Source organism: Nyctereutes procyonoides, unplaced genomic scaffold (genome assembly GCF_905146905.1).
Source record: "Nyctereutes procyonoides isolate TBG_1078 unplaced genomic scaffold, NYPRO_anot_genome, whole genome shotgun sequence".
NCBI lineage: Eukaryota > Metazoa > Chordata > Mammalia > Carnivora > Canidae > Nyctereutes > Nyctereutes procyonoides.
Window position 1 is genome coordinate 33,337,727 of NW_026575030.1, and position 13,837 is coordinate 33,351,563.

Consider the following 13,837-nt stretch of genomic DNA (forward strand, 5'->3'; position numbering starts at 1 on the left):
TTTCCACAGACGAAATACCGCAACGCTGACCATTTGTATGTCAGCCCAGATTCAGTTCGCCTAAGTTTGGGCAGAACCTGTTCAAAAGGGCTTTCTGTAAAATCATTTAAAAATGTTAGCTTTTTTGTTTAGAAAGAGGAAAATTAAAAAAAAAATTCCACTATTTGTTTAACAGCTCTTCATTGCTATTTAGAGTTTTTCTGCCCTTCAACCTTCTTGCTTCACTTGAAAGTTTATCTTTCTGTCTCTGTTTCCTACTCTGCCATAGAGGACTGGCATAGAAGATAGTGGTTTCTATCTTCTCTTCTATAACTCAAGCATTTGTCTTCCACAGACATCTTCTTTAAATGTTCCTGTCTCGGGACCCCTGGGTGGATCAGTGGTTGAGCATCTACCCTTGGCTCAGGGCGAGGTCCTAGGTCCTCAGATTGAGTCCTGCATCGGGCTCCCCAGGAGGAGCCTGCTTCTTCTTCTGCCTATGTCTCTGCTTCTCTCTCTGTGTCTCTCATGAATAAATGGATGAAAAGTTAAAAAAAAAAAGATGTTCCTGTCTCCTCTTGGTAGCTTCTCCTTCCTGAATATACATATATAAAAATATAGCATTTATGTAAACATAAAATTTTTGCTTAAACTATGACTATTCTTTTATTTCACTCCAACTGAGAATAGAAGCCAATAGCAATTCAGCTTTCCCAATTCTAGTTACATAATGTAGTAACCAGCAACCTTAAATCTGTCTCCTAACTTGTCATATTTCTTTAAACTTGGGAGGCTTCCTTTCACTTATTCTTCCCTTTTCTGCAAGTTCTTTGGCTTTTCCACTGACTGTATTTACAACATCCATAGTTTCCAAACCCCAAATTGAGACTCACGGTCTGACAATTGGACAAAATATTTGAAAGCACAGATGTCGTTGAGGCATGTGGATTCTCTGCTGAAATTTCACCCTTTCCCCCGCTTAAATATTTTTCTTTGCTTAAGAGGCCAGATGATCTAGCTATCCGGAAGCAGAGGGAAGACTTGTAGGTGCTTGACTTATTTATTGTTTTACTCCATGCCCTGTGCCAGGAACATCTTTTTTCAGCGGTGGAGGGGGGCGGAGAGAAAGTCTGCATCTGTGTGTGGGCAGGTAGAGACACACCCACTTGGCAAGGAGGCAGCCCTGAAAGTGGGAGGGAACAGGAACCCCCGGTGCCCTCCTCCTGGGGGCAGGAGTCAGCTAACCACTGCCCACAGCACGCAGGAGCACTCATCCTGCCCCAAAGCCTTCAGAGACCAGTTCAGAGCCTTGCTTGCCTGTAAGTATCCACTTATGGGGTTGGGGGTGGGAGTATTTCCTAACTCTTTGGGGTTGCAAAGTTTGACGAATAAGGCTCTCAATCACTTAAGAAATGACCCCCCCAAAAGGAGAGAGAAGTCAGGCTATTTTTTTTTTAAATAATGTAATAGACTCATCCATTTATTTCAATGGGATGAATGAGCCAAACACCTGGGGTACGCTGCTGTCGAGAAGGTCTTATCAGCTCTTGGCTTTGCAGGTGACGGTGCCAGGGAAGGTGCAGTGTAAGCTACTTGCTGAGGACGGTCGGGGGACAAGTCTGCGGAGATGTGCTCCACCTCTTTCTCCTCTGTGCCAGCCAGCTCCTCCTGTTGAAAATAGCTAAGCCTGCTGTTCGGGATTCTTAGAACCGCAGCCCCAGAGGGACCTCTCTAGGGGCAAACTGACCCCACACACTGGGAACTTTATTACCTAGAGCTTGGCCTGCCCACTGCAGCAGTTCTCAGGAAGTGCAAGTGTCTCCCACAACAGCATCTCTCCGTGCTTGCTTCTCCCTCCTCTGAGGAAGGGGTGAGGCCCCAGCCCTGGGGGTCCCGAGCAGCCTGAGGGTTCAGAGCCTCTGAAACCTGTCTGTAGGCACCCCGGAGCACAGAGCCAGTGGAGGCGGCCAGGAGAGAATCAAGAGAAAAATCTAAAATTTTCAATATTCAGAAACACACGTGGTGGCAGTTGGTGTAGAGAACACCGAAGTCACTGAATAACTGTGTAACTGCTGGACTACCTTGTTTTGTCTTTCTGGTCCAGACAAGGAGGGATCGGTCCGGATCTGGGGCCTGCGGGGAATGTCCATGGGAGCCTCAGAGGCCATTTCGCGTGGCTCTGACTCACCCTGACTCTCCCGTGGAGCGGAAAGGAGGCAACATCACGCCACTCAGGTGTGGCCAGCCTTTGACCATTGTTGTGAATCCCCAGGAGTCACCACAGGCCCTTCCCGATTACTCATTTCACTTTAGCCGTGGTTCAGCTAAGACTTTGGGCTCAAGGAAAGCCGTAGAAGAGGAGACAGGATGAGGCGGGAAGACGAGGAAGAGGAGGGAACCAGGATGAAGGCAAAGGGAGACCTAGAGATGAAGGAGGAAGAGGTGGTCAGTGAGAAGGGAGAGCTGGTTGGCCCTTTCGTGAGCACCATGCCCACCCCTATGCCGCACAACAAGGGGACCCGGTTTTCCGAGGTGTGGGAGTATTTCCACCTGGCCCCCGTTCGCGCTGGCCACCACCCCAACCAATATGCCACCTGCCGCCTGTGTGGCAGGCAGGTGAGTCGTGGCCCTGGGGTTAACGTGGGCACCACAGCCTTGTGGAAACATCTGAAGAGCATGCATAGAGAGGAGCTGGAGAAGACTGGCCATGGTCAGGTGGGGCAGCGCAAGGACCCGAGGCCCCAGGGGCCACAGCTCCCCGTGGGTATTGAGGGCGACTGGGCCCGGCTCCTGGAGCAGGTGGGGGCCCTGGCTCTGTGGGCCAGCCAGAGGGAAAAGGAGGTGCTTAGGAGGGAGAGGGCAGTGGAATGGCGGGAGAGGGCAGTGGAAAGGAGAGAGCGAGCCCTGGAGGAGGTAGAGAGGGCCATCCTGGAGATGAAGTGGAAGGTGAGGGCTGAGAAGGAAGCCTGTCAGAGGGAGCAAGAGCAGCCTGCCGTGGCTCATCCCTTCCATTTTGTTTAATCAGTTGGGGAGGTATCTGTTCCGAAAACACAGACTTCAGGCTCACAGCAAAGAGCCACTTTAGCTTAAGTTGAAAGTATTTTGTTTTTAAGAGAAAGCGTGCATAGTATGAGTTACTCTCAGCAGGTGTAAGTTGACCAAACACCTTTCTACAGGTTTCCTGAAGCTGTCCTGATCAAAACGTAAAAATGTATTGACTGAAGATAAATGTTGTTTTGCCACCATGGGTCTGCGAGTTTGGGTGCAGAATGTACCATCTTGTCAGTGTTGATGAGTGAAAATAACAGGATTTATGCTCAGCACTTGGTTTTGGTGGAGGTGACGGTTCTGAGAGTTGAGGCTGGTGGGGTAGCTGGAATGTGCCTATGTGACCAGCTCACTCTAACAGGTGACACCAGGAGCAGAGCCTAGGCTTCCTGGGGCCCCTGCGTTTGCACCCATCCTGGTGGTGAGTTGAGAACTGGGTACAGAGCTTGTTTTGTGGGGCCCCGCTGTGGAAGGACACCGAAGCTTGGGCCTGAGATCTTGGGACCCATCTTTCTCTTGTGCCACCTGCTCATATTAAAGCTGTGCCACCAGCAGAACCTGTCTGAATCCTGTAAATCTTTTCAACAACTTAACATAAATGTAAATAGTGTGTAATCAGCACAGAGAGAATTAAAGACTTTACAACTCACTCAAATGAAACGTTAAGAACAGAGGATATAGAAACTTATTTGTAAATATTTAAAATATAATCCAACATCATATTAAGATCTGTTGAAGAGGGAGTTCATGAGGAAGAGATGAGAGAAACTCAGAAAGGAAAAGAGAAATGTAGGGAGGTGGGTGAGGAAGGAGAAACAAAGAACAGAGGCAGAAAACTAAAAAAGAAAGAAAAAGGGATAGAGAAGTGTGGCCACAGAAGAGACAGATTTCCTCCCCATCCCCCCAAAAAATCACCATGCAAAGATGAGAGACCATGACTATCTAGGAGACTGAAGGACATTTTCCTAGGTCCTGAGGTCCATTTTAACACTTAAGTTGCTTTTGTTTTTGTTCCCACAGACCACTCATTCATTTGAGCAGTAGGTTTTAGATTTTATCCCTGCCTTTGAGATGTTGGCTGCATGCCCATTGTTCCCTGATTTTTTTTTTAATGTTCATTTTTAAAATACTCAGAGATGCTTTGAAAAAAGGGAAGCTAATAGTCTATAGGGAGAGGACAATTCTGTGGGCTGCTGAGGATATGCCTAATTTGTTCACTCAGGAGTAGAATAAAACCAACCAGCAAGGACTGTGGCCTTTGTGCTAGGGTGGGCTTTTATTTTGAATGATTCTTCTGGAATCTATTATTTGTTTTCACTGGATTGGGGGTGGGATGAGCCGTAGTGGGAGCTGGCAGGGAGACAAGAGCTAATAAACAAACACAGTCTCTCATTATTTTGTAAATAGGCCCAAGCCCTTTATGGGTATCAACCTTCCAGAAAGTGGACAAGATCCTGGTATGTATAATAATGGCTCCTTGCCACACTCCATCCTTAGCTGTATATGGCTCCCTTTTTAGTGCTTGTTCTAACAGCCAGATCTGTCTTCCCTGTGAGCTGTCTGTGGAACAAGCACAAGTCTAAACACAAGCTTGTGAAAAACCCAGACTGTACTACAGGCTTATAATTTCCCCTTTTTCTAGAAACCTGCCTGATATTAAAAATTTCACCTCCCATATGGTTTCCCAAAGGGGTATGGTGCCATTTTTACGGCCCTCTCCAGCTAGGGTGAAAGCTCAGGGACTCACCACTGCAAATGATGATGACCGCTGGGAGTCCCATGGCTGGACCTTGGAAATCAGATCCTTATTGGGTCATAAGAAGAAAGAAAGAAAAGAAAAGAAAAGAGAAAAGATAAGAAATCAAGAAAGAAAGGAATGAGGAAGGAAGGAGGGGGAGAAAGGGAGTGAAAGGAAGGAATGGTAGAAAGTTGAAAGGAGGGATGGATGGAAGGAGAAGAAAAGCAGCTCTAATACCTAATCTTAAACACACACATATACATTTGAAATGGAGTTTAAGAAGGACAAAGAGTCCACAACGTTTCAGGCTTTGCAAAATCACAATTAAATAAACAGCAACAGTTAAAATCACCAAACAGCCACCAGAGCCATGCAGCTGAATGGTAATGTGTACTTTTAGATTACGGTGTCTGCTTCACAGACTTATTGACTTTAGCTTCTCTTCATTTTCAGGCATTTTTTAATTTCTTTTTTTTTAAAGATTTTATTTTTATTTATTCATGAGAGACATGAATAGAGAGAGAGAGGCAGAGACACAGGCAGAGGGAGAAGCAGGCTCCATGCAAGGAGCCGGACGTTGGGACTCGATCTTGGGTTTCCAGGATCATGCCCTGGGCTGAAGGCAGCACTAAAATACCCTTTCAGGGATTTTTAAAAAGATTTTATTTATTCACTTGACAGAGAGAGAAAGCACATAAGAAGGAGGAGCAGCAGGCAGAGGGAGAGGGAGAAGCAGGCTCCCTGTTCTGTGGGGCTCAATACCATGACCCCGGATCCTGACCTGAGCTGAAGGCAGATGCTGAACCGACTGAGCCACCCAGGTGTCCTCAGGCATCTTTTAAAAAAGATTTATTTATTTATTTGAGAGAGAGAGAGAGAGAGAGAGAGAGAGAGAGAGAGAGAGAGAGAACATATGAACGGGGAGGGGCAGAGGGAGAGAAGCAGATTCAGCTGAGCCTGGAGCCTGACACAGGGCTTGATCCCAGGATTCTGAGATCATGACTTGAGCCAAAAATCAAGAATCTGACACTTAACAAACTGAGCCAACCAGGCACCCCCTTCTCAGATATTTTAACCCCAAATATTTTTATTTCCTGTTTCATGCTAGGTAGTTATCTTTATATATTTTTTTCACCTAACTTTTGTCAAACATAATAAAGGTAGAGAGTAATGAGCATGAGACCCACAGATGGAGTTAAAGCACAAAGTACAGGCATCAAATAAAGACATATGTGGCTCCTGGAAAGACCAAACTGTTGAGTAAACCCTGGAGTTTTCATGCATCTCTCTTGTGCCTTCTTTTGCTGGATCATCAGGGTGGGCATGCAGGGCCAGGGGCTGTGGGCTGACAGCTCTTTGGGACAGCATCTTTTGTTCAAATACAAAGTCTCCTATGTGAAGGGGCCCAGTGGTTTCAGTTAAAGACTGTCTTTCCATGTCAGCTGTGGGGGTGATGCTGTGGGCCATGCTGGAGCGCTGGTGAAACCTGGCCCTGGAACTCACAAGAATATGACACCCACAGGTGTGACACTCTCCTTGGACAGCCCTGGCATGTCTAAGCCAAAGAAGCATCATTGTTAGAAAGTGTGGAGGCTTTTCTATTTTTCATGAAAACCCAATGAAGCATAAACTTTATCATTTTAGTAATGCTGGAAAACATAACTGACCGAATCCCTATTACTTTAACACCAAGGGCTGCTGGTGTAGTGAATACGTAACACATAGTAGGCAGCCAATATGAGCATGTTGAATTAGTTAATTTTTTTTTTATGATAGTCACACAGAGAGAAAGAGAGAGGCAGAGACACAGGCAGAGGGAGAAGCAGAGGGAGAAGCAGGCTCCATGCACCAGGAGCCCGACCTGGGATTCGATCCCGGGTCTCCAGGATCGTGCCCTGGGCCAAAGGCAGGCGCCAAACCGCTGCGCCACCCAGGGATCCCAATTAGTTAATTTTTAAGGAATAAAAATGGGGTTACAAATTACCATTCATTAACTAACACTTATGGTTGCCAGATGATAGATACTTTGCGTATGTTCTCTCATTTGATCTTTATATCACTCTTGGGAGGTTGGGATCATTCTCCCGGGTCACTGATGAGGAAGCTAAGGAATCGAGGTCCCAGGGGCCAGAGTTAATAAGTGATGGAGGAGAATACAGACCCAGGGCAACTGGATTCCACAACCCATGCTCTGTTTCTTCACTATCCCACCCTGTCTCCTAAAAATCAACCACACAGGAGATTTATGAATATTTATTCAGATGAAAGGATGGGTAAAAGAGAATAGGTGAATGATTAATAGTGGGGAGGAAAGAAATATTCCCGAGACATCTATTATGTGCAGTGTACTCCATTAATGTGCATAAATTTAGTTCACCTAAGAATCCTGTGAAATATTAATCCTGATAGCAGTTTTAGATGACTTAGCTGAGACTCATGGAGGTTAACTACTGGGTGAAGATATGGAGCCAGGAAGTGGTCAAATTAGGATTTGACGTTAGTTCTCTCTGCCCCTGAACGTTGGGGCCCCTCTTATTACACCACCCTGCCTGGAACCAGGCATGCTAAATTCTCATCCCTGCTCTGCCCTTTATTAGTGACTCAGTCAGTTGTGTAGACTCTCTGGGCCCCAATTTCTCATCTGTAAAATGGCTGATGCCCTACCTTTTTCAGAGGTTCACTGACATCACTGGATAAAAGCATGTGAAAGGACTTTGAAGAGTTAAGAAGCTATTAAAAATACAATAGAGACTCTAAGAATATTAAAGAAAGGAATTACTAATGTTTGGCAAAATCTTAAAAGATCCACAGGCAAGCTGTATCCTGTCACTGGTTATGTAGAGTCAGTGAGAGATTATTCACTAATTCCCTAGGAAGGAAGGTTCTCTGACTTTGCCTAGTCAGAACCTAGGTAAGCATGTGTACAGAAGAGGAAATCTGATAATATGTAAGAGAAAGTCCTTTTTTCTTTTTCATTGGAATTCTTGGATCCAACCTTAAGGTTCTGTTTCTGGATGGAATTCTTACTACCTGTAAACACTGGCACAAAGAACCTTCAAGAAATCCTTATAAGAAACAAAAATATCCATCAAACACTGTGCCATTAGATTGTTTTATTTAAAACTATTGAAATGAAGTCCACTAGTTTAATTGGAATTAATTGTGGAAGAACCAAAAATTTTAAGACTTTTTTTTATATACTCAGGACTACAACAGCAATCATCTAAGAGATGAATACATAAAATCAACAGAAGACACAAGTATATGCTCATCTGAAGCCATCCCACAGCATTTGAGCTATGGTTTGTATGCAGCTGTCAAATTAAATGACTGACACTCAACAGGATCAGAAATCATAACTTATTTAGGGTTCTTAGGACTAGAAGAAACTAGAAGATGAGCGTAATTTTCTCTCCTCCCATGTAGCAAGAAGTGTTTGAGAATTCATGGGAATATTTATTTTATAACTTGGGATTTTGAAAAGCTTGAATTAAGTCAAAAGGTCCCAAGACAGCTGATTAACACTAATAGTAATAACAATATAACAAGTATAATGTTTATTGAGCATTTAATATATGCCCTATTTATACTAAGAACTTTCTATACATGATTTCATTTAATTCTTAAGAACAACAATATGCAGATACCCTTCTTCTCCTCTTCGTATATAGAGAAAAACTGATGACAAAGATGTTGACATAATTTGCCTAAGTCACAGCCAGCAAGAAGAACTGGCAAGTGAGCCCAGATCCCAGTGACTTGAGGCTGGGAACTACCTACAAGAAACTGAAGTCAGACGGCCCTACTCTACTCTCCTATTTCACCTGCCTTTTCTTCTGTTGCCTGAGAAATAGCCAGGGTTCTGAAGGAATTACAGAAAAGCATCTTTCCTCTTGTTACTTCCAAATAAAAACTATAGGATGGCTGGTACAGGAAATGGATTAGAGCAAATTAAATGCCAGCTGAGCAAATGCCTTATTCTTACACCAGGATTCACACTGATTTCTGTCCAAGTATTTCCTTTCTATCCTCTCTAACTTTTATTAAGGAGAAGTTTAAACAACTGAGACTATTTTTCCAGAAAACTTAAGGACTAAGGATTAGAGATCACATGTTCTAAGAGCCCGAAGTCAGAAACTAAGGATGCCCATTTGGTTTCTAGGATTAACTCAGCTTCCCTTCTTCTGCACCAGAAATTAATTGGCTGAGGGCCAAGGAGTAAGGTCCTTTGAGAAAACATTCAGGACAATGATGCAACCCAACATCCCTTGGTAATCTATAATACCATAGATTTTCAAAGGCTTTAATGTGACTCACCTCTCCCAAGACATCCGTAGAGTTATTTTCCGTGATCATGGAGATTTCTGGCTTAGCTTAAAGGCAAATAAAACATAGTTAGTGGCATTGACAGTCATCGGACCTGGCCACTAGTGTGTGTGTGCGTGTGTGTGCGTGCGTGCATGTGCACGCATGAGTTCATACACATAAGATTCATCATTCATCAAATATTTATTAAATACCCACTGTGTGCCCAGCAGTATGCTAGATGTTGAGGAAAAGTGGACAGATCAACTTCACTGACCTTAGGAAATTTACATTTTCATGGAAAATACAGATCTTAGAAAACACCAGAGAATATTTCCGTGATTTTGATGTCCTGCTAGATCGTAAGTGCCTTGAAGTTCAGGCTGCTTCATTCATCTCTTTATCTCTAGCACTTAGCAGTGCCCTGCTCAAAACAGACATCGAGTACATTATGTTTAACTGAAGGGGCTTCAAGTCAGTTCTTGACGGCAGAAGAGCTGTCTATGAACCAGGGGAGGAACAGTAAGCCTGTCGCAGGTGCTGTCAATGTCTGCTATACTCACTTGGCACTAACTTCTACATGTTGAAGTCCTCTCGTTGGGCACACCTATGACTACCTCCTAAGGACTTATGGGAGCACACTTAGTCCACAAGTAGGGCAAACTGGAAGTCTAGAGAGCTAATGGTGATAACAGATGGGGCGTTGGTGGATAATACCCCAACTGCCTTGCCTTTATTTGGGAGAACTCTGATGTGTGTTCTTTCAGAGTTCCCCAGTGGGAATGAGCTCTCAGCCCACGCTGGAAACTGGCACGCATGATCATATACATTTCATTATCTGCCTTCCCTTCCTCAGCTTTTCCACCCCTCTTCTGATTTCCCTTGATAAATACTTCTCAAAGAAATTAACTTAACTCAAATTCTGGTCTCAATGTTTTCTTCCAGGAGAACCCAAATCAAAATACACCTTAAAACACTAACAGGAGGAGGGGTATTCTGACTTCATACTGGCAACAGATACCACTGGAATGAAACATGTTAAAGAAAGAACAGTTACTAAAAGCTGTAAAGGTACTAGAAAGACATTCCTTTTGAGGCTCAAACAATCAGGTTTGGGGCGTAAGAGGAGGCAGGAGCAAACCTGTGACGGCAGGTTCCCTGCTAAGGAAAGTAAAGTCAAAGGAGACTAGTGAGAGAGGGGCACGAAGTAGCAAGCAAGCTGTGGAAACTTCTGGTCTCTGGACTGTTAGAAAATGGAGGCATTATTAGGAAGAAGAAATAAGCTGGATTTAGGGCATCCAAGCTAGTGTGGGTCTGTGCTACGCTTGGGTATTTATTTCAAGATTTTCAAGTTTTTATTTTTGGCTTGTTCTATTTGAGGGATCACTGAGGGATGCTGAGTGGGTTCTCTGTAAGGTCTGTATTTTACTTCCATGCCAGGGCCACTATCGTATACACTTGGTGGCATATGCAAATAGTCTAAGGACTGGATGAGAGCGGCCAAGCACAGCCTGGCTGGCCCATTCGCTAAAGGGGAGAGCCAGAAGGCAGGGAAAATCTAATGAACAAGCAGACAGACTCTCACATTTTTGAGCATCCACTGAAAGGAGATCAAAGAAGAAACAGAGACGTAGAAACAGAGCCGACGTAGACACAAAAGGGCCGTAAGAGCGAGATGTGAAAGAGTGAAAAGCATTCAAGACCAAGATGGAAGTATCTACTGCCGTGAGGTATGGGGCATGGTTTAAGGGTTGACAATGCAGTTAGATCAAGTTGTGGTGCAAAAACCCTTGGTCAAATGGGACATAGTTCGCCTTAGAATCGACATTTCTTTTCACATCCTGGATGGCTGCCTTCATTGATTTGTTAAAAGTCAGGCCTGATGAGTCAGTTCCATGTTGGGTTGAAGACAGTCATGCCCCAGTAAGTGAGTGGACGGTGATATCCACGAGAGATCAACAGTCTTTCCCACTTCTTCACAGGGCACTGTTCAGGCTCCATAGGCAAACCTGATCATCAGGCATGATTGATTATCTCTTAGCCCAGAGATGGTGGGGGGGAGGGGGAGAGAGGGCAAGCTGGAGAGAGATATAGGAAGAGCTATAAGCAAGAGCCTTAAACTCCAGAAATTGTGGCTGTAGCTGCTTCCATCTTTAGGCCCCACAGACTGTGTTTCCCTTAAAATACTTAATTCTCTGACCTTTAAAAATAATGCAATAAGATTCTAAGTAAAAACAAAGATTATTCACCTGTCCAGTCATCCAGAGAACTGAGGGAAAAATCTAGAAGCTCATGCCCTTAGATTTTGTGAAGTTATTTTGTTTACCTCATTTGCGAAAATAATTAGTTGCTCATCCACATCACTGCTTTTTCTTTTTGCCTTCACTTAAAAATGACTTTTAAAAAAATACAGTTCATGGTGACAAAGATTTAAAAAAATACAAAGCCAGGGGTTTGGATTTATTAATATTGCCATGCATCACTGTGTAGGATTTTCACATTTCCCCCAAATTTACTCCCTGCAGAGTCTGTGCAATTTGCGTGAGGCCACAGTGGATATGTCAGCTCGGCTCCACACTTCTGTGAATGCAGGGACAGAGGGCCATCCCTGCAGGCTCCTTTGAGGAGGAGCTGGCCCTGCTGGGGGTGGAGAGACCCCTGCAGTTTCTTTGGAGCTGTGTTTATCATTTTCGTTTTCTCACAGTCCCAGTTCCGCCTTCCTCCAGCAAGCAACCAAGGCAATTAGACAACCAAGTAATTAGATTTTGGCAGTTATAATTAAAGAGATTTCCAGTATTCTCAGGAAACATTAGAGTTGTAAATAAGGAGTGGTCACCAGAAAACTGGCCAATCTATGGCTTTTCTGTGTGATTTTATTGTATTAACTCAATCATTAGTCTTTAACTTCCTATCCTTATCCTCACCCCTACCATGAATGACAGTACCAAGGGAAACAGAGCTCTAGAATAGCTACCCCGGGGGGCTACTCTCCAGTTAATAGGGCACTTTCTTTCCAGGGTGGAGCCAGGCACGGGAAATGGACAGGAAGATGGCAGGGAAGTCCAGAGAACAAAAACTCTTACCAAAAACCTTGACTGTGATGGAATTCCTCAAGATTTTGCCAGGTCTGACCATAATGTGGCAGGAGAACTTCCGGTCATCATCATGGATTTGGACTGGAGAGAGGCAGAGTGTATAGTCTATACCTAGCTTGACTCTGTCTTTAAATAATGTGGAATTGCTGATGGCGTGACCTTGGGTGATACGTGTTTCCTGAATTCCATTACCCTCCTGCTGAAGGAAACAGTTACCAGTTACTGAGCACTCAATCATGCCTGCTCTGGGCTAGACGTTCCACATGCATTAATTCATTTATATCATGGGAAAAAAGAGATGATGAATGAAGAATCAATATTTAGTATGTTACTAGAGACTCAAGATCTTTACAATTGACTTTCAGTTGACAACTAGAGTCATCCCCTCCTCACATGAATAAAAACTTGATGCTCTTCTGACTAAACTTCCCCTTCCTAACTTTCCATAAGCTGCATATCAGGCGGTGGGATTTGGAAGTTTCATTAGCAATGGAGGCTAATGAAAGATACTAGTTCTCATTTTAAGTTCAAGAATCTTGATGCTGGGCAGCCCAGGTGGCTCAGAGGTTTAGCACTGCCTTTAGCCCAGGGTGTGATCCTGGAGACTGGGGTCAAGTCCCACATCGGGCTCCCTGCATGGAACCTGCTTCCCCCTCTGCCTTTGTCTCTGCCTCTCTCTCTCTCTCTCTCTCTCTCTCTCTCTCTTTCCATGTCTCTCATGAATAAATAAATAAAATCTTAAAAAAAATCTTGATGCTAACATGTACTGTATCAGCTTTCTTTTAAATCTTCACCTCAACTGGATGATTACAGTTGTCCTCCATCCCACCTTCCCTTTAGAAAAGGTCTCATTTTAGCTCTCCTTGGGGTCAGAACTAGGATGAGTGAAGAGGCTCCTAGGGCATAACATTTCAGGAGGCACTCACTCTCAGGGGCTTGGAAATAGAGGGTGGGCACCTGAAAGTGCCTCCTTAAATTTTGTGCCCTAGGCACCTTCTACTCATGGTCCTTACCCCCCTGGCCTTATTTCTGTATTACCTTCAAAGAGGACACCTAAAGGGTAGACTGCAAACGTTAATCAATCTGAGTTACACAAATCAGAGTTTATTTGAAGTAGTTGGTTCTTCTATTCCATATCCTTTCTTGGGTGTGTGAAGTAAAGCTCCTATTATTCATTCTTGCCATAGCCAGAATTTCCAGGGACAAGATCACTATGCAGGTCAGTGTCAGTAAATGTGCTAAGGGGCAGTGAGGAGGGGACTCTTCAGGGGCACAAGGGTAGAGGATGGGTTATGCCCTCATTCTTCTTTAGTATAACCCAATATTCTCAATTGAGTTGCTTTGAAAACATTCTGATGCACAAAGTCTCTCCTCTGGAGATTCTACTTCAGTTGTTCTGGGATGAGACTCAGGCTGGGGCATTTTTTAAAAGGTCCTCAAAGGCTCCAGGTTTGAGAACTACTGTCTAACTCTGAACAACAGACGAATCATGATGGGCAGAAATCAAGGGGAAATGAAGGGAACTAAGATGAAGAATGTTGAACAGCAACGCGTTTGAAGGGGGGAAGAAGTCACAAAATATTGAAAACAGAACTCTGTCCATTGAAATCTCTGGCTTAAGTCTGTTAATAAGAGACAGATTCAGAGTAGTAGAAATGGAAGGTAAGAGAGA

General features: G+C 44.1%; 2 protein-coding genes across 3 annotated transcripts in view; one reads left to right on the forward strand and one right to left on the reverse strand.

Annotated features, from left to right (window-relative positions):
- The window catches only part of CD96 (CD96 molecule), a 90,136-nt gene that overhangs the window by 50,704 nt on the left and 25,595 nt on the right, over window positions 1–13,837 (reverse strand). For both annotated transcript variants that reach the window (XM_055316229.1, XM_055316228.1), the window contains exons 4-5: window positions 12,154–12,361; window positions 9,083–9,138 (exon numbers count right to left, since the gene is read on the reverse strand). In XM_055316229.1, the coding sequence (XP_055172204.1) occupies window positions 9,083–9,138; window positions 12,154–12,361 (264 nt within the window). The remainder of the gene's footprint in view (window positions 1–9,082; window positions 9,139–12,153; window positions 12,362–13,837) is intronic.
- Window positions 1,208–3,584, forward strand: ZBED2 (zinc finger BED-type containing 2). The gene is made up of 2 exons (XM_055316230.1): window positions 1,208–1,298; window positions 1,539–3,584. The coding sequence occupies exon 2, from the start codon at window positions 2,347–2,349 to the stop codon at window positions 2,998–3,000; it is 654 nt and encodes a 217-aa protein (XP_055172205.1). The 5' UTR covers window positions 1,208–1,298; window positions 1,539–2,346; the 3' UTR covers window positions 3,001–3,584.

Coding starts and splice junctions, on each gene's coding strand:
- ZBED2 (XM_055316230.1), top strand. CDS start 2,347: ATGAGGCGGGAAGACGAGGAAGAGGAGGGAACCAGGATGAAGGCAAAG.